Source organism: Plecotus auritus (genome assembly GCF_963455305.1).
Source record: "Plecotus auritus genome assembly, chromosome: 7".
Classification (NCBI taxonomy): domain Eukaryota; kingdom Metazoa; phylum Chordata; class Mammalia; order Chiroptera; family Vespertilionidae; genus Plecotus; species Plecotus auritus.
This window is the reverse complement of record NC_137774.1, coordinates 147,978,035-147,997,191: the sequence shown is the minus strand read 5'-3', so window position 1 is coordinate 147,997,191 and position 19,157 is coordinate 147,978,035. Positions and strand designations below refer to the sequence as shown.

Sequence of the window (19,157 nt, the reverse complement as noted above, 5' to 3'; positions counted from 1 at the left end):
AGAAAATAAAGGGCCTCTGTCCCTGTTTTCCTGCTGGTAATAATCGGTGGTTATAATCAGGTTTATTGGGTTGAAGGGTTGAGTTGATCAAAGAGTACGGCCTGGGCCTTTGTCCTGCAGGCCTTTTCCCGACCCCTCACGTGCGTCCTCTGTCTGTCTGTCTGTCTGCCGCCGTCCCTCTCGTATCCCCGGCACAGTGACCTTGTAGAAGGGCTGCAGCCAGACTGGATGTCTTGAGGCTGGCCATGGATCCCCCGTGTGTGACCCCACAATCGTCCAGCACAGGAAGATGCAAATGCTTTGAGGTGGGCAGGCTCTGAAGACAGCTGGTCCTGAGTGCTCATTGGAGCAATCCCCTAGAGAGGGGACCCGCAGCCACCTGGCTGGGGACCCGTGGGGGCCTGAGTGCCTGGCAAGCCGGAGGGTGTGGGTCTCCGTCTCCCTAGATGTGTGGAGTGTGGAGAACTTGGTAGTGAGTGAGGCCCCTAGACACAGGGTCGTGGAGGTTGGAAGCTCTTGTCCTTCAGACAGAGCCAAGAGCAGCAGCGGCCGGGAGGACCAAGAGCAGGTTGGACCTCACAGTGGCCACATCCTTGGCCAGGATCTTGGGCATTGGTACTGGACTTCAGACTGTAGTGGGGGTGGGAGCCAGGTGTGGGGGCCTGGCTTCTCCCCCTCTACCTCTGGGCTCCTCGGACCCCAGCCTGTGTCAGGATGCGCGAGAGGTTGGCGTATGCACTGGGTTTAGCAAACTCACCTCAGGGTCGTGTTTAAAGTAAGGTTTGGCTGCCACGCCAGGGATCCCAACTACAGTTCAGACCCCCCGGATGTGTGAGCGCCTTTCTGTGCCCAGACAGCAAGCTCGCCCCGAAGCATTTGTTTCCGCCTGTGTGGACAACTGCTTGTGAACTAGATGCTCAGCAGCTTTAGTGAGTCTCAGTCTGAAGTGTCGGGAGGCCACAGCCTTCTGGTTGCTGACTAAATCCCCCTCCCTGCCCTCTGTCCCCAAAAGGGTTCTCCGCCCATGGAATCGCCGCCCATGGAGCCTCAGGGCTGTGAGTCGGTTTGAATCGGATTTGTTTCCACTTGGCCCTTTCTGATGCGAGCCAAGTGGGGCAGATGGGAGTTCAGACCTGGCCTGGTGCCCAGCATCGTGGGCGGGGGGTGCAGAGTGACTGCTTCCTTTTTGCAGGAACCAGTCCAACGTCAGGAGGATGCATACGGCTGTGAAGCTCAACGGTGTCGTCCTGAATAAGTCCCAGGATGCCCAGCTGGTCCTGCTGAACATGCCAGGGCCCCCCAAAAACCGGCAGGGGGATGAGAACTGTATCCTTTCCCAGACGCCATCTTGGGGCGGGGGGCAGGTGGGGTGGGTTCTGGGCTCCGAGCACCCGCCTGGCAGACTCCTGTCCTGGTGTTTCCCTGAGGCCTGTTGGGCGCCTGTGTGTTACTCCATCTCTGGGACGGACCAGGCCTGGGCGACGGGTTCACAGGCTCTGCCCAGGCTCAACTCTGAGCCCTCTTGGCACCTTGCTGCCCCTTAAACACCTTTCTATCCATTGAGCCCTGTGTCCCCACATGGTGCCCCTGACCCCACATAGTTGATCGGGGTGTGCCAGCCACAGAGTGGGAGGTTGTGACCTCAGAGGTCACAGGTCAGCCCTGCCCCACACTGGTCTGTTAGCGTCTCAGTGGTTCTCAACCTTTCTAATGCCGCGACCCTTTAATACAGTTCCTCATGTTGTGGTGACCCCCAACCATAAAATTATTTTCGTTGCTACCTCATAACTAATTTTGCTACTGTTATGAATCATAATGTAAATATCTGTGTTTTCCGCTGGTCTTAGCCGACCCTGCTAGTGGTTTTCAACCTGTGGGTCGCGACCCTGCTAGTGGTTCTCAACCTGTGGGTCGTGACCCACAGGTTGAGAACCGCTGCTGTAGAGCCTAAGACCATCGGAAAACATAGATATTTACATTACGATTCATAACAGTAGCAAAATTACAGTTATGAAGTAGCAACGAAAATAATTTTATGGTTGGGGGTCACCACAACATGAGGAACTGTATTAAAGGGTGGCAGCATTAGAAAGGTTGAGAACCACTGCTAGATGCATGTCAGCTGCCACAGGCTGCAGGCTGCCTGGGGGTGTGGCCTGGGACCATGCTCCCCCGCCCTCCACTGGGGATGCAGGGGAAGAGATGTGTAGGAGGAGTCAGCAGCTGGCTCTCAGGTTCAAGCTTCTCACTGACGAGTTAGGGATTTATGTCCCAGTGACCAGCATGTCCCGGTCTCTCTGGGTGTCTTGGTGGACGGTGGACACATCTCTCGGGCACATCCCTCCTGGTGGGTCTGCACCCAGAGCCCCCGGGGAGGGCAGGGTCTCCTCTTAGTTCCCCGTTAGACCATCTGCGTCAGTGGAGGCCTCTTATCGGGTGGGGTTAGCACCGCCAGCTGCATTCCTGGGACCCCTGCCTGCCTGGGTTGCTTTCCCACCCCACCCCTAGCTTTCCCTGACTCTGCCCTCACCCTCTTTCTCAGACCGAATCCTAATGACACAGGACCCTGAGTAAGTCACTCTTCTCACGCCTTAGGCTACATGTCCCATAGGATCAGCTGTGGCCTTAACTCCGTCCACCCCAGATATGGAGTTCCTCGAGGTCCTGACCGAGGGGCTGAACAGGGTGCTCCTGGTCCGGGGCAGTGGCCGGGAGGTGATCACCATCTACTCCTAACGCTCGGCTGCTCTGGAAGCTCTCTGGGCAGGCACAGGGCTTGTGTTCAGCACAGACCACAGCCTGACCTGCCAGCATGGCTTCCTACAGAAGTTTCTAGAATACCAGCGGGCTCTCCTGTGCCAGCTGAGAGCCAGCGCATGACTGAAAAGGTTTCCTCAAGGCCGAGGGGAGATGAGATGCCCATGGTGCTCCGGGTGCTCCTGAGGGAGGCTCCGAGTGCCTGGGACCCGGCCGCCCTCTGGTGAGGGCCATGCACCAAACCTCTGGATTCTAGAATTCATTCTCCTGGCCATCCCGCCCGGGCTGGGGCTGCGTCACATTTCAGTTCTTCCCCATCCCGGACATTCATAAGAAGCCACACTTGGTCTGAAGTTGACCCTGGGGCCATTAGGGTTCGTGTATGAAGGCGAAAGGTCAGCCTGTGGCTAAGGGCTCAGTACAGGTTCTCCGTCAGCCCCCATCTGTCTGTGCTGTTGGATGTCCTTGTTTGTTTCCAGCTGCCCACGCCCACATCCCCGGCTCTGTTGGCGGCCTTGGTCAGGTGCCCGTCTTGTCGGGGACCTCTGGTAAGGGAACGTGGTTCTGTGGGAAAATGAGGTGGGTGGTCCAGCTGGGCTCGTGCTCCAGGAACCTCTGAGGGAGAGCACCCCCGTTGAGCCCTCCGAGCCCAGGTGTGCGCTGCTGGGAGCTTCAGCCTCTCAGAAGCCCTGGTGCGCCCGGCTCTGTGGGCACATTTCTGAGACATGGAAACTGTAAAAGCCCAGGGTTCACACCTTCAGAGCCGTGAGCACACCACACGGTTCAGCGTCTGACACACCTGCTCCTGTGGCCTCCATGTCCCCCCTCAGGCTCTGGGGAGGGGTGCCTGCCGAGGCTGTGGGGTCCTGGGCAGGAGGGGCACATGCACTGAGTTGTCCGGCTACAGCCTGGTCCCTCCACCGCACGGAGGGGTGGCGACAGCTGTGTTTAGGGCACTGACGCGGTACCTTTTAGCGATCCGTGGACTTTGCACTTTACCTTGTGGTCTTTCTGCTTGCGGTCGTGAACACGTGCACTGTAGATGCTGCGGTAATTTGTGCCTCACTCTCTGGCTTATTTATTTCATTAAACACCTGGGCATTTCAATGCTGCGTGGTCCCTGAAGAGGTGGTCCCTATGAAAGGTCCAAAGGACCACGTCCTTGCCTCTCTCAGGCTTCCATGGGGTCCCAAGAGAATGGACCTGGGCCTGGATTTCATGTCGGGGCAAAGATTAAGTGTGCATTTCTAGATGGTTCTGAGGAGCCATTGGGCAGCCTAGAGGGCCAGCATTGCCATCCAAGTGGCCACTGGCCAGAATGTGTGCCAAGTAGCTGCAGCCGGCTGGGGGTGGGGGTGGGGTTGGGGGTGGGGTTCAGACTTGGACCGTCCTGGTTCAGCATTGAGTTAAGCGAAACCGTCTCACTCACAGATGCCTGGTGAGGGGTCACATGTCCGCCCCACCCGCCTGTCCTCGGTCTGAGCACCACCCAGCCTCCCCACACTGAGCTTTGTGTAACTGTAACCGCAGCCAGTTCAAGTGGATTTTGTTTTCCTTTTTCAGGCTCCTTGTCTTTGTATGGTTTTGTTAGTAGAAGAATAAAATCTATGTTGAAGAATCTCATGTGTCTCATTCGGCATAAAAACTAGATAATTGCGGAAGATGCCCCCATGCCTCCCTTCCCTTGAGGAGTTTGCTGAAATTTCTATCAGGATAGAATCAGCAAATAACACCTGTCACTAGAGGGACCCCTTATTCTAACACAGGATCGCAGCCAGACCACGTCACACCCACAGGATGGAGGTGAGCCAAAGGGACAGGAAGACCGCCAGGAGGTGTGAAGGTGTGGCTGCTGGAGAAACTGTTGAAGCTCCTAAAATTGTTCAACTGTCACTGTGACCCAGCAATCCCGCTTCTGAGTATACAGCCCAGAGGGATGTGTGCCCACAGACATACTGCTCACACCAGCCAAAATGTGGGAACAGTCCATATACCCATCCGTTGACAAGTGACTAAACAAAACGTAAACATATTCATTGGAATCTAATTCAGATGTTAGAAGGAATGGCGCCCTGACGTGTGCTACCCCATGGATGAGCTGCGTGATAGCCAGCCACAGGTCACGTATGATTCCACTTACATGAACTGCAGGATAGTGGAATCCAGGGAGAATGTGGGTTGGTGGTGAGGTAATGGGCTGGGGAGGGGAAAGTGACAGTGGGCATGGGGTTCTCTGGGGTGAAGGTGTTCTGAAGTCTCATGGTGACGTATGCACTGTCTGAATGTGAACACGATGCCATGTAGTGAACAGGCGTGTGAAGCTGTTAACCATGTCTCCTGGGGCCATGGGAAGGGTAGACACAGGACTGCTGAGGAGGGACCTAGAGTGCCCTGCTGTCCTTTGGTCTCTGCCAGGGACATTCACATCCATGACCTGGAGCACAGGGGCGCAGCCTTCGGGGCAGGAGTGAGGGTGTCACCGGGGAGTTGAAGGACCAGGCCCCAGGGTGCTGTCAGACTCGTGGGAAAACATGGTAGGGCCCTAGGGTCCTGACTCGGCCACGCAGCCGTGGGCACCCACACAGTGGGTTCTGCGGGGAAGCAATTGTGGGCATCATCCATGCAGCACAGAGTCCTCCAGGTCTCAGACAGCGTGGCACCTTCGCCACTGGACAGCCCTGGAAAGGGGTGCAGATGCACGAGACACCGGAGCCCAGATGTGTGAAAGGCAAACTCAAACTGCCGAGATATAAGCGAACCGCTGGTGTGTGTCGGCCACAGCTCAGTGCCTGTGAGTGCCCCTGAGCCCGAGGCAGCACTTGGCCTCTCCTGTGGCTCCACTTTACTCACCCCGGTGGGCAGGCACCTCCTCCTTGCTGGGTAGGCTGCCAGCACCTGGCCCAACCAGGTGCTGCCAGCTGTGCCTGTCACCCTCTGAGGGGACCCCTCCACCCTGGGGGCTGCTTTCCTCGAGGCAGCCCAGCCTGGGCCATAGACCCTGGTGCGGTTGGTCTCTGGGCTCCACTCAGTGCCACCCGCCCCTCCCTCCCACACGCAGGCTCCTGGGGCCCGGCCGGCACCGCCACGTCCACTCTGGCCTCTGGCCTCCCTGGCCCAGCATTGCTGGGGCCTCTCAGGTACAACTTCCCCCGAAGCCCTGTTTTGCCAAGCGCTCAGGAGACAAGAGGGTGGCTGTGGCTTGTCTGTTTCTTGGTTGTTTTTTTTGAGGTTGTCCCAAGTGAGAGGCAGATGAAGGTGCAGGAGTCGGGGGACCACGAGGTCTCCCGACAGCACTCACATCTGCCCTATAAGCATGACTGCTGTGGAGAAGGGGCCGAACAGAGACAACCGCCCACTGGATTCCAGTGCCCTTATCTCCGAAACGCCCCTGGAAGCATCGTCTTTGTGTTGTCCGTCCAGAAATTAAGTTTACGTGGGAATGTCTGCGCGCGCTTTTATTCATATGCCAGGCGCTGTTATTTTTTCTTTTTTAAAATACATTTTTACTGATTTTAGAGAGGGAAGGAGAGGGAGAAATAGAAACATCAGTGATGAGAAAGAATCATCGATCAGCTGCCTCCTGCATGCCCCCCACTGGGGATCGAGTCCACAATCCAGGCATGTACCTTCATCAGGAATCGAACCGTGACCTCCTGGTTCGTAGGTCGGTTGAGGCTACACAGGCGGGCAGCCAGGCGCTGTTTTCCTCTCTTCACTGTGGATGTCACAATTGTGAGAAGGCAAGGTGTGTGCCCCCTGCCCGCCAGAGGTCGCTACTGCCCGTGGGAGCTGGTGGGATGATCGCGTAGGCGCGGTCATTCCAGTCTGGACAATGATAACGCTTCTCTGCAGCTCGGACTCACAGGCAGCAACACACTCAGCTTCCGGTGTGCAGCTGGCGTTCACTGCACGCACGAATGGTTTTTAAAACCAGGGTCTGGGGTCAGAGGCTAGAGTTAAGGCCCACCCGACTTCCCTGCCAGCTGGTGAGCAGAGCACCTGCCCGGGAGCTGTGGCGGGGCTGCAGGGTCTGCTGGGATTAACTAAATACGGTCCCTGAATGTGGGACCACGTGCAGGAGCTCTGCACCCTGAGGAACGGATCCACGTTGGGATGACAGGCGCGTCTGTAAAAACCCTGCTGCCAGTGGTGTGGGTGTCACTGTGCAGATTCAAGTGTGTGAATGGAGTGTAGGCGTCTCGCCAGGAGAGGGCGCTCCGCCCTGGCCAGGGGTCTGAGGATCTGAAACACATGGAAAACTGAGATTCGAGTGCTCTGGCCTCGAAAGATCCTGAGAAACCCTCCGTTCTCCCTATACACATGGCCTCGACTCATGGACAGACATTAGTTACTCGGAAATCCCGAGGGGCTTTCCAATGGCCATGATCAGGAACGTGATGGCAAAAGGGAGGAGACGGTGGCAAATGACACGTCAGCTCCTCTAGAGTCTCAGCACAGAGAGCCCAGCGTCTCCATGGACAGCGCGGTCCTCCCAGCCCCAGACAGTGGCCTGAAGTGTCCTGTTATCATAAACCCAACTTGGGGCTTAGGTTTGGGGTTTTTTGTTTTGTTTTTTAGAGCAGTGAAGTAGGGAAACATTACCCATACATCTGGAGTTATGCATTAATTTCCCTTCTGCAAACGTCTGTATAAACAGAGACAGACACGCTCCCCATAGGCTGGTGCAGGTGGACTGCCCGTATCTATTAAAAAACCTCACTTTGAAACAGGGAATGACATATTACAAAATGCACGTATTTTTATTATGCCCGAGGGGGGAGGGAACGCAATTACAAGTCAATCACCAATTAGCTTGATTCTTAGACACAGTTCCACGAAGAATGCAAATTCACCTGCACAGACTCTCGAAGTACCAGAAAGTCACTTGCTCATCTCAGATGGAAGACGGGGCAGCAGTGTCCTGCCACAGGGGGACGCTGCCAGCCAAGGTTCCACGACCCTCGGACACTGTCACCCCCTTTCCCTCACCCTCCCAGTGGGAGCACCGCATTTTCCCCCAGGTGGGCATCGTGGAAGCTTGATGAGCTATGATGGTTTACGTGAGCCCAGAGAACAAGCGTCCTGCCTCCAACCTGTGCGGTGTTTTAGGTGGAACCTACCACCTGCCCCAGCCCTGCTGTCCACTGAGAGATGCTGTGCCAGCCCCACCTGGACCTCCTCTCTGCTCTCATGGCCGCCCCTCCAGAATTTCGTGACCACTGTGAGGAGCACCTCCACCCGCCTTGTGGCCACCAGTCTTCTTTATGATCTGTGCTCCCCGTGGTGAGGCAGAACTCCCCACCGCACACGCAGCACACGGAGGAACAACTGCTCCCCAAAACCGCCTCCTTTGGGCTTCAGAACGAATAATTACATGAGGGCTGCAGCACTATGTTCACTCCCGGCTACGGGACAGCAAGGCCCCGCCACCCTGCACGGCTCGGTCCAAGGCCCCCAGCGCATGAGGCACCAGGAGACAAACACGGAAGTCAGCTGAGCAGAGTCCCTTCTGCGCCACGAGGGCTCGTTCTGGGATCATAAATGAAAGATACAATGTACTTTTCTATGTGTACATATGGTTTTATGGGTTACACAGAATCACTTCATAACTGGGAAACGTCAGTGGCATCAAATGTGCCCATCCCAACACGACATCCGTCAGGAGCACGGAGGAAAGGCGAGTAGAGGAAGCGCGAAGGGCCTGCTCCACGAGTGTCCACTGGTGTCACCACAGCTGCCCACGGGAGACCTGCAGCCGGGCTCCTGGCCGGGGGCGCTGGGGCGGGCGTGCATGCTAGGACGGGTGGTGGTGGTGGTAATGGTGGTGGTGGTGGTGTTCGTGGTGGTGGTGGTGCTCGTGGCGCTGGACCACGGGCACCGAGTAGCCCTCCCCCACCAGCATGGGCGGCAGGTCCCGCACCACCTCGTGCTCCATTACCGCAGGCTGGCCCAGCGCGGCCTTGAGGGGTGAGTGGCCCTCCCTGCCCTTCTGCCGGTACCGCTTGTGGCCGTAGGGCTGCGGCGGGGGCTGCGGTGGGGGCTGTGGGAGGTGGTGACCGTCCTGGGGGGCCTGGGGCAAGGCAGCTGGTGGGTGGTAGCTGAAAGCCCTCCCGGGCTTGCCCCCACCTGGCATGCCCCCAATGGGCACGCCCCCACTGGGCACCCCAGGTGGCCGGCCTGAGCCCTTGGGGGACTTGAGGAACTGCTTTTCCTGCCCCTTCAGCCGGGGCTGCACGTCCAGGGCCCGGGCAGTGGGGTCGCCGGCCAGTAGGACATGGTCAGCCAGCACCTGGGACCTGCGGTTGTGCACAGTGTGTGCATCTGACTCCTGGGAGCGGGACCTGCTCGGGGGGTGTGAGGCCTTGCCCTGGTGCTCCTGCTTGGCCTGTGCTGGCGGGGACCCTGCACACATGGGACACAGACCACGAGACCCTCTGCAGGGCCTGACACCTCACCTTGGACCAGGTGCCCCCACCCCCCATCCACATACACGCCTGGATGCAATACTGCAGCATAGTTGTGGCAGGAGCCCTAGAACCCCCAGGCCAGGGCTCATGCTGCTAAAGGAGGCTTCTTACCCAGGTCCTACCCAGTACCTACCAGGTCCGAATTTAGACGTGTAGTTCTCTATTCCGGCCAGGTCCAGGTAGTGGTTTCTCCGCTCAGTGTTCTCATCCACGCAGTACAGCCCCCTCACAGGGCAGGGGTGGGGGTCAGCATTGGGCCTCCTGCGTGGGGCAGAGGGCAGAAGGGGCCTTACCTTCACACAAGGTCAGAGCAGACATTCCTCAGAGATGAAGGGGGCACTGAAGGAGATGGTCCCGGCAGTGGACTCTGACCAGCACCCACCGCCCAGAGAGAAGCATCAGAAAGGATGGGTGTCCAGGACAGCAAGGTCCCAGCTGGCCTGGGACCCCACCAAGACCCCAGGATCACTGCTGCAGACTGCCTTAGGGAACCTGCAGGAACTCCCGTCTTCTGGTCCCCGAGGCAGAGATGGGCTCACTGCTCTGAGACCTCCACTGCCCCTGTCACCACCACAGCTGGTGAGTGAAAGCAGTGCGTCAGAGTGGCCGGACTGAGGGTCCCTCGGCTGACCTGCCCTTCAAGCCTCACCCAGCCCTCGGACAGACACTGGGTGTGCTCAGCTCCAGCCTGAGTACCGGGCCACAAAACAGCACCCTCACCCCAATGGGGGCTGCACCCAGTGCTCCTCCACACCCAGGTGCTCGTCCTTGCCGTCTGCCGTGAGCAGGCAGCCCCTGAGGCCTGCAGGAAGCAGGGGTGTGGGCGGGCTGCTCCCCGTGAGGAGGATACACTTGGAGGGTGGAGCCAGACCCCAGCCCCTCACCTGATGTGAGCAGACAGCCTCCTGTCAGCCACCCTGGGGTCCTCGAAGACCTCGCCCTCCGTCCTGCAGCGAGTGGGTTCCCGGTCTGAAAAAGTGAATTCACTCATTCATTTGTTCACTCCTTCCTTCCTTCATTCCTTCATCCATTTACCGAGCAAACACTTCTGAGCCCCTGCCAGGTCTAGGCCCTGCTTTCCATGTTCAGGAAACCAGAGAGTTTGCCCCGGTGGGGAGAGGAGGGGGAATGGGGCGCTGAACAGTAGACACAATTAACATGACTCCCATGACCTAGTGTGTGGGAGGTAAGGGCCAGGCGCAGGGTCTGCAGGGAGTGGTGGGCGGCCAGTTAAAGCAGGGTCTTGAGGGTATCGGAGCAGGGGCCCAGCCCCTCACCCTGGCTGCCGGGGAGACCCTCCCTCCTTTTGCTGGAGGGCTCGGGGCTGACGGTCAGCTTCACACGGAGGGTCTTACTGCTGCCAGAGGAGTGGTTGACGGAGGCGTCGACGACCTCGTAGATGGTGTGCATCAGGCTGGACATGTCCTGAGGATGGCACCGGCGTCACTGACAGGCAGATGGGGCTGGGGAACTGCCCACCCCGCCACCGCCTCCAGGCTGCCTGCCTGAGTCACTGCATCCCCTACAGCCCCCGTCTCAGACAGGACGACTTACCGAGAGCCTTTCTCACCCCGACTTTAGCCCCACGTGGCGGCACCAAACCTCCGGGGTAAGTAGCCCTGCTATTGTTGAAATCACATCTCTTGGGCCTTTTAAATTTCACACTGAATCTATATGTTCAAAGGACTTAGCAGTCAGATAACTACCTAAGTTTTGCTCTTTAACCCAAAGACACTTATTTCTGTTATCTTATGTGCCTGCTTCCTTCCCAGGGGCACTTTGCCCATCCTGGACACACAGGCCAGCCGAGGTGAGCGCTGAGGGTCATCCCGGGACCCTCGCCACCTTGCCCAGGAGCTGCCAGCCCCACTGAGCCTCAGGGGGATCCAGACACAAGCTCTGCTGGAAACAGTGCCAACAGCCTGGGCCACGAGGCTCCCTAGGCTCCAGCGGCTGCCTGAGTCACCGCCGCCCCCACGGCTGGGGAAGGTCCGGCCTCTCCTCCCACCCTAGAGGGCTCTGCCTGTCTCCTCATCACCAAGACCAGGGGCCCTGGCATCTGTCTGCTGCCAGCTCCCTGCCCGGTGGACCGTCTTCCGAAGACACAAGTGCATCACCTCCCTGGTGGCCTTCCCACTGTTGTCGAAGCCATAGAGCGTGAAGGTCCACTCCTGGCGGTTGTCCTCCTCCACCGAGACGTCGCACTGGAGCGCCTGCAGGGCACAAGGGGTCAGAGGCGGGTGGGGTTGTCACCCTGCACTGGGACCCCGAGCCTCCCCCCACCTCTCAGGAAAACAGGTGTCCCTCCATTCCTCCCAGGAGCTCCTGCCTTGGAAGGCCAATGGTGGACCTCTGTGGCATCCCGGGGTGCTGGCGCCACACCGGGAAGTCCCCCGGATTATTTGGTGCCACATCGGCCAGTTTCAGCTGGATTTGTGGCCACACCTTCCTTGCCCACCCCCACCCCCTTTCCCAGAGCTGGCGGATATTGGAAGCACATGCAAGCTTTGCTGTAGCTCCTCAACCGGCTGAACCTCAGGCAAACTGCCCAGGCAAGGCCCTGTTTTAGGGCCCATGTGCGCCTAGTCCAGCGCGGACCCTTTTGCACCTCGAGGCAGAGCAAAGACCTACGTCGATGTTCAGGCGCTTCTTGCCCAGGCCTCGCAGACCTTCGCGGTTTGCTGCTCTCTCAGCATCATCTGTACTGAAGAGCTGTCCGGTACCCTCTCGACCCTCAGCCTTCTCAGGGGGCAGTGCCACTGGAGGTAGAAGAAGGAATGAGGGAGAGCCATCCCCACCCCGATCCCGCCCAGTAAGTGACTCAGCAGCAGGGATGCCGGAAGGTGCGGCTGGGGAGCCTATGCTCCTTCCCAGATGGGCCTGAGCTGAGAGTCCATCCTTCCAGAACAAGGAGGCATCAGGAGATCTGTGCAGAGGGCAGCGCAGCCCTCACCTGGCATAGCCATGGTCAGGTGTACCCTCAGCCCTCACCTGGCATAGCCATGGTCAGGTGTGCCCTCAGCCCTCACCTGGCATAGCCATGGTCAGGTGTGCCCTCAGCCCTCACCTGGCATAGCCATGGTCAGGTGTGCCCTCAGCCCTCACCTGGCACAGCCATGGTCAGGTGTGCCCTCAGCTCTGGCCTGGCATAGCTATGACCAGGTGTGCCCTCAGCCCTTATCTGGCATAGCCATGGTCAGGTGTGCCCTCAGCTCTGGCCTGGCATAGCCACGGTCAGGTGTGCCCTCAGCTCTGGCCTGGCATAGCCACGGTCAGGTGTGCCCTCAGCTCTGGCATGGCATAGCCACGGTCAGGTGTGCCCTCAGCCCTGGCCTGGCATAGCCACGGTCAGGTGTGCCCTCAGCCCTGGCCTGGCATAGCCACGGTCAGGTGTGCCCTCAGCCCTGGCCTGGCATAGCCACGGTCAGGTGTGCCCTCAGCCCTGGCCTGGCATAGCCACGGTCAGGTGTGCCCTCAGCTCTGGCCTGGCATAGCCACGGTCAGGTGTGCCCTCAGCTCTGGCCTGGCATAGCCACGGTCAGGTGTGCCCTCAGCTCTGGCCTGGCATAGCCACGGTCAGGTGTGCCCTCAGCTCTGGCCTGGCATAGCCACGGTCAGGTGTGCCCTCAGCTCTGGCCTGGCATAGCCACGGTCAGGTGTGCCCTCAGCTCTGGCCTGGCATAGCCACGGTCAGGTGTGCCCTCAGCTCTGGCCTGGCATAGCCATGGTCAGGTGTGCCCTCAGCTCTGGCCTGGCATAGCCATGGTCAGGTGTGCCCTCAGCTCTGGCCTGGCATAGCCATGGTCAGGTGTGCCCTCAGCCCTGGCCTGGCATAGCCATGGTCAGGTGTGCCCTCAGCTCTGGCCTGGCATAGCCATGGTCAGGTGTGCCCTCAGCCCTGGCCTGGCATAGCCATGGTCAGGTGTGTCCTCCTGGCTCTGCCCACCCAGCCAGCAGTGGCTTAGGAGATCATGGTGGGGAGGAGGCTGCCCTGTGTTGGTCTGGGTTTGGTGGGGAAGTTAAGGAGCATGGAGTGGGCGGGCCTATGCCATCTGGGCCTCAGCTTGTCCACGTGTCCTGAGGGCAGGTTTCAGGCATATGCCTGGGGTACAAGGTAGAGCCTGTGGGGTTTGGGGAACAGGACTTACCCTCTAGACACTGGTCCTCCCGGAAAGGTCCCTCCTTGGGGTCCCCACTGTGAAGCTCCTGCAGGGAGAACAGGGAGTGTGTGACCACGTGGCCCAGGGGCAGGTCACAGACACCAGCCTCCTGGGGTGTCACTGCAGAGGAACCAATCTGGGTACACCCACGAAGCCTCAGATTTTTTTTTTTTAAATATATTTTATTGATATTTTACAGAGAGGAAGGGAGAGTGACAGAGAGCCAGAAACATCGATGAGAGAGAAACATCGATTAGCTGCCTCCTGCACACCCCCCACTGGGGACGTGCCTGCAACCAAGGTACATGCCCTTGACCGGAATCGAACCCGGGACCCTTCAGTCCGCAGGCCGATGCTCCATCCACCGAGCCAAACCGGTTTCGGCTAAGCCTCAGATTTTTAAGTAAAACAAACGCACATCCCACGGTGTCATTGGTTCCATTAGAACCATCTCCAGGCTCAGCTGGCGTGGCTCAGTGGGTGAGTGTCAACCTATGAACCAGGTCACGGTTCGATCCCCGGTCAGGGCACATGCCCAAGTTTCGGGCTCGATCCCCAGTGTGTGTGTGTGGGGGGCATGCAGGAGTCAGCCAATCAATGATTCTCTTTCATCATTAACGTTTCTATCTCTCTCTCCCTCTCCATTCCTCTCTGAAATCAATAAAAATTCTTTAAAAAAAAGAAAATCTTACCTTTGGGAGGAAGGAAGGAAAGAAGGAAGGGAGGGAGGGAGGGAGGGAGGGAGGGAGGGAGGGAGGGAGGGAGGGAGGAAGGGAGGAAAGAAGGAAGGGAGGGAGGGAGGGAGGGAGGGAGGGAGGGAGGGAGGGAGGGAGGAAGGAAGGGAGGAAAGAAGGAACCCCAAAGCCCCCAGACCGGCATCCAGGAGTGTTGGAACCCAGAAGAGCCGGTGGTGCAACTCCCGTGGGGCACGCAGCCAGGGAGCACGAGGGCTGTGGGAGCGACCCCGGTAGCACTCCCAACGCTACAATAACGACCCCGGTAGCACTCTCAACGCTACAATAACCACACAACAAGGAGGCCCGGATACAGCGGCCAGCCTGTGACCAGTGCCCTGAAGTGCCTTTTGAAAACATGTCCATCCACATATATCCCAACACTAGAATCTACAGTGTTTATCCACGAGCTAAATCAGCAACTACCTCTGAGATAGAGAGGCTCAAATAAGGGGATTAAAAAACCTTTGGGAGGAAAGTAACAATTCTTGTCCCTATGACTGGTGGTTTCGAATTCATCCTGGTTTTTAATCTGTGCTGCTTTGGCTAAACAGAAGGGCCAAAAGCTTTAATTGCAACGGGTAAACCTACCACAGGGATGCTGGCCAGATGTGCAGCCCCTCCCCGCTGGGGTGACCTTGTTGGCAGCTGAATCCCAGATAATTGGGACCCTCAAGTGAGACAGGGGCACAGGCAGATACCCCATCTCCTAAAGTCCAGCAAGTGCCCACCTCCCACATCACCCTGCCCAGGGCAGGGCCAGCCTTACCCCTTCCTGGGATGCCCCCACCTGCCTTCCCTGATCTGAGCACCCTGTGGTGGGGACCCCCCTTCTAAAGCATAAATTTCTGCTCTCACTCCCTTTGCCACCCCCAAAGGAGTCCCAGCCTCATGCCCATAAAAGTCCCTAACTCCCCCTCTCATCCCAATCTGGCCCCCCTTCTGCCTGGCCGGGTTTCCATAGAGGGCCCTGAGCACCATCCTCACTGCTCCCCTGGCCGACGGAGCTGTTTCTGCACCCCCCCACCCCCGACCCCCATCCCTGGGCTCCCTTACCAAGCCAGCAGGGCCTCCGCAGCACCGCCCACCCAGCACTGCTGACCTGCTGATCCCCTCAGGCATCCTCTCCTTCCTGCTCCCACCCCCAGCGGCCCTGGCACACTGTCCATTCATTCTCCAGCATCTGCTGACCACTGGGGACAGGATCTCAGCCCTACACACCCTAACGCTTTAGGAACCCCAGGTCCTTCTTCTGCATGTCAATGTTGGGTGGCTGTGACCTTTGCTGTGGGGTCTGGTCCTTACCCCTTTCACCGTGCAGGGGCTCTCAGGAGGCCGGGTGGACGGGGGAGGATGGGATCCTTCCTGTCTCTTCTAGCTCCTGTGGTCCCAGGTGTTCCTGGGCTGGTGGACGCATCTCTCCAACTTCTCCGTTGTCACATGCCTCTCTTACAAAGATACAGGTGCAGGCAGTTAGGGCCGCACCAGGATGAAGGTCACGTTGGCAGAGACCCTCTTCCACATCCGGTCCCAGCCGCAGCTCCCTGGGAGGAGGACAGGGTCTCTGGGGCCAGTGTTCAGCCCCACCGCGCGAAGCTGGGCCTGGTCTCCGCCCTGTTGCGATTGGCTGAAAATCCTGAATCCGCCGCCTAATGACTTGGGCCTCGGTTTCCTTTCCATGAAGCAAAGAAGGGATTCCGAGGAGGGAGTGGGGCTCTCCAGGTGCCCACGTGTGCCAGGCGCATCCACATCCCCCACTGTGGGACCTGCACTCCAACAGGGAGAGGTGTGCTGGGAGGACAAATGAGGTAACACCACAGCTCTGACACCGGAGCTTCTGACTCGACTTCCTCCTCTCACCTAAACAGGCCGGTATCAAGGCTGAGGGCAGGGAACACACAGTTCCTTCTCTGAGCGAGCAATGTGATGCACACACCGCCGGAGGAAACGCGTTTGCTTCTCCAAGTAGATTCCTTGCAGACTCAAGAGGCCTCTCTGGCTTGCATTCCTGAGAACGTGGTGTTCCCCAGGGGCGAATGTTTGCTCTGTCCAGAAAACCAGCTGTGTGCGGAGTCCCGGAGGCAGGTCCCCTTTCTGTGAAAGGGTCCGGGATATTGGTGATGAGAATCCAGCGTGACCGTCAGAAGAGTGGGGCTGGCACCTGGGCAACCCCCCCTCCCCCCCGCCCTTCATACACACACAGGAGCTGCTCCGGAGCCCTTCTTTTCCATTAAAACAGACTCAGGTGACCCACTCAGTGGAGCTCACAGCCCCTGATGGCCCATGACTGAAAGCCCCAGCACATCTGGGCTTCTGGAAGCACTGCCCTCCTAAATCTGAGGTCAGGGCTACTCCTCAGAGTTCTGGGCGAGTTCCAAAGTCCTTGTCTCCTCCCCCAGGTGCAGTGGGAATGCAGGAGGGGGCTTTGTGCAGACCAGAGTCCAAGCAGGTGAGAAAGAGGTGGTGGTGTGTGTGTGCGCGCGCGAGGGTTTGGGGGGGGCAGAGAGAAAGATGGAGGCAGAGAGGGGCTCCTCTAGGGGTGACAGGGAGGAGGCAAACCAGCCAGGCCTGTTGGCGGCATTTTCCCAGAACTCACTGTTCCTAGGAGGACAGTCACTGGATGCCCCCTCGGTGATGGTGACGCGGTGGGTCCCTCAGGACAGGATGGGTGAACGTTTGGGATCGCGGGGCCTACACTCCAGGTCACAGGGTTATTTGGAAGGTGGAGGGGAGCAGCTGCTTCCAAGGCTGTTTACATAAAAGCACCCCATCGCCAGGGCCAGGCATTCAAGGCGGGGTTCCGGCTGCCAGCAGGCCGAGGGCTGTGTGGGAGCCCATCTGCTCCGAGTGGCTCGGGAGTCGGGCTACGTTCAGAGTTTGCCTTTTGTAAGAAAGGCTCGGTGAGGGGGCAGAGGCCGCTTTCTGCTGGTTGCCAGTGGATGGAATTTGACTTCAAGGTGATCCGCCAGCGTCTGTCTGGAAACACCACGGCAGCTTTGAAGTGGAAGTCTCGGTTTCAACGGCTAACCAGTTTCAGATGTGACAATGTAGTTTTATGGGCTTAATAATTCCGACACATGTGCGGCTGGGGCCCACGCAGGGTCCCGCTCAAGGGGCTGCTGTAACTGCTATTCTGAACTTCTGATTTTAAAGCGAAAGATTAGGGATGATGAAACCGAGCGTTCACGGGCAGGGGGCCCTGCAAACAGGCTTCCCAACGAGCTGCAGATGGTTTTCGTTTCTTTCTTTTCAAACTTAAAACAGAGCTTCAGGATCCGGCAGGGGCGTTCCTGGGTTTTGCCCATCGGTACTTCTGGGTTAGGACTATTTAATCAGACTTTGTAATAACCAAATTTGGAATTTGCATGTAGAAACCCAGTCATTTGGGATCAAAGGGTCTCCTAAAATAAACATATGTGACTCTTCACATGAGAGTGGTAACTTACACCCTGTTTGAGGACTCTGGCTTCTTCTTATCCCTGTCCCAGCCTCTCACAATTCTGCTCATTTTAAGAAGACACAAAATGGCCCCAGCTGGTTTGGCTCAGTGGATAGAGCGTCAGCCTGTGGACTGAAGGGTCCCAGGTTTGATTCCAGTCAAGGGCACATGCCCAGATTGCGGGCTCGATCCCAGTAGGGGGTGTGCAGGAGGCAGCCCATCAATGATACTCTCTCATCATTGATGTTTCTATCTATTTCTCTCACTCCCTTCCTCTCTGAAATCAATTATACATTTTGTGTCATATATATATATATGACACAAAATGTATTTCACACCACGCTTACCCTGGCCTGTGGAGACTTATTTGTTGGCACTCATCCACCCAAAAGCACCCTGACCCTGGAGGGGTTCCCCAGCCCGCCCCTGCCCCCACCACATGGACCTTGCTGGAAATGACGGGCACGCCTGTGGTAAGGATGACTGATGACACACTGGGGACAGGAGTGTCCACCGACGACATACTCTGCCAGGAATCCAGCCCATGGCTGGCCCGCAGTGTGTCGGTATGAAGAGGGGACCAGAGGTGGACCCAGGCCACCTGCCGCAGGAGTGATGCCCCATAAACACATGCAGGGGCAACATCGTCATCGGCAGAGGGTCAGCGATGAGCTGTGTTTAACAACGTGGCCAGGATTCTCTTTCTCCCACACTTGGACGTGACACATGCTCCCTACATTAACCCACATGATTCGGAGGAGAAGCAGTTACAGCCCCTGACCCCAAGCCCCAGGCTTGTCACTAGGACCTGAACCCACGTCGTCCCAGAGTCTCCATTGTGTCCGGGGCGGCTGAGGGCGAGCAGGCTTCCCCAGGCAGGGGATGACACGTTTCAGCACAGACACTAAATGTATGTGAGCATACACACGTGTGTGTATATCTTGTCTATGAATACATATATGTACAGATGCGTGTAATACACACCATATAGACACAATATGAACGCATGACACACATGCAGCATTTTCACCCTCGATAACTGAGACGTGACCGTAACATATGCCCCCACCCCCAGGGATTCCCATCCTCAGCACCTGGAATGTTGCTTTCCATTCAACGTTAAATGTTATAGTCACTTTGCAGCCACTCAGCCAACCTCATTTTCTCCTCCTGGTTGTGCTGCTACTGTTTTTGTCTTCAGAGCTAACGATTCAGTTTCACAGAAAAAGGAAAACCCAGGGTGATCTATCTTCCAAATGCAGCTGCTGTCCCCTGAGCACGCTGTCTGCAGGTCACAAAACACACAATAAAAGCAAGACCCGCGGCTCCAAACGCCTGACCCCTCCGCACCCTCAGCCACCCCCATTCAGGCGAGGGCCATGCCCCCGGATTTCAAATGCAGAATTGGTCTTCCCCCAACCTGGATTCTTCCATGGGAAAACCCGCTGGACGGTTCATTTTCTTTCATTATATTAAAGCCTCATGCTTCCTATTTCGAAGGAAGCTTATTTCAAAGCTGGGAGGGAACAATGTACATTTAAAGTCTCTAAGTCAGAAGGCGCCGTGCGTTCTCGACCCGCGCACGTCCGTGCCCTCAGCA

At 57.6% G+C, this 19,157-nt stretch overlaps 2 protein-coding genes across 9 annotated transcripts in view; one reads left to right on the top strand and one right to left on the bottom strand.

Moving 5' to 3' along the window:
• The window catches only part of SLC12A7 (solute carrier family 12 member 7), an 82,989-nt gene extending 78,617 nt beyond the window's left edge, over positions 1-4,372 (top strand). For 6 of the 7 annotated variants that reach the window (XM_080681841.1, XM_080681838.1, XM_080681840.1 and 3 more), the window contains 2 exons: positions 1,193-1,326; positions 2,645-4,370. In XM_080681841.1, the coding sequence (XP_080537967.1) occupies positions 1,193-1,326; positions 2,645-2,736 (226 nt within the window). In that variant the 3' untranslated portion in view covers positions 2,737-4,370. Of the gene's footprint in view, positions 1-1,192; positions 1,327-2,644 lie in introns of all 7 variants that reach the window. The other variant, XR_013961296.1, reaches the window with a different exon arrangement.
• A 3,118-nt stretch (positions 4,373-7,490) lies between these two features.
• The window catches only part of NKD2 (NKD inhibitor of WNT signaling pathway 2), a 29,320-nt gene continuing 17,653 nt past the window's right edge, over positions 7,491-19,157 (bottom strand). For both annotated transcript variants that reach the window (XM_080678628.1, XM_080678629.1), the window contains 7 exons: positions 13,373-13,430; positions 11,856-11,983; positions 11,342-11,437; positions 10,502-10,649; positions 10,109-10,193; positions 9,358-9,485; positions 7,491-9,159 (listed from right to left, as the gene is read on the bottom strand). In XM_080678628.1, the coding sequence (XP_080534754.1) occupies positions 8,552-9,159; positions 9,358-9,485; positions 10,109-10,193; positions 10,502-10,649; positions 11,342-11,437; positions 11,856-11,983; positions 13,373-13,430 (1,251 nt within the window). In that variant the 3' untranslated portion in view covers positions 7,491-8,551. The remainder of the gene's footprint in view (positions 9,160-9,357; positions 9,486-10,108; positions 10,194-10,501; positions 10,650-11,341; positions 11,438-11,855; positions 11,984-13,372; positions 13,431-19,157) is intronic.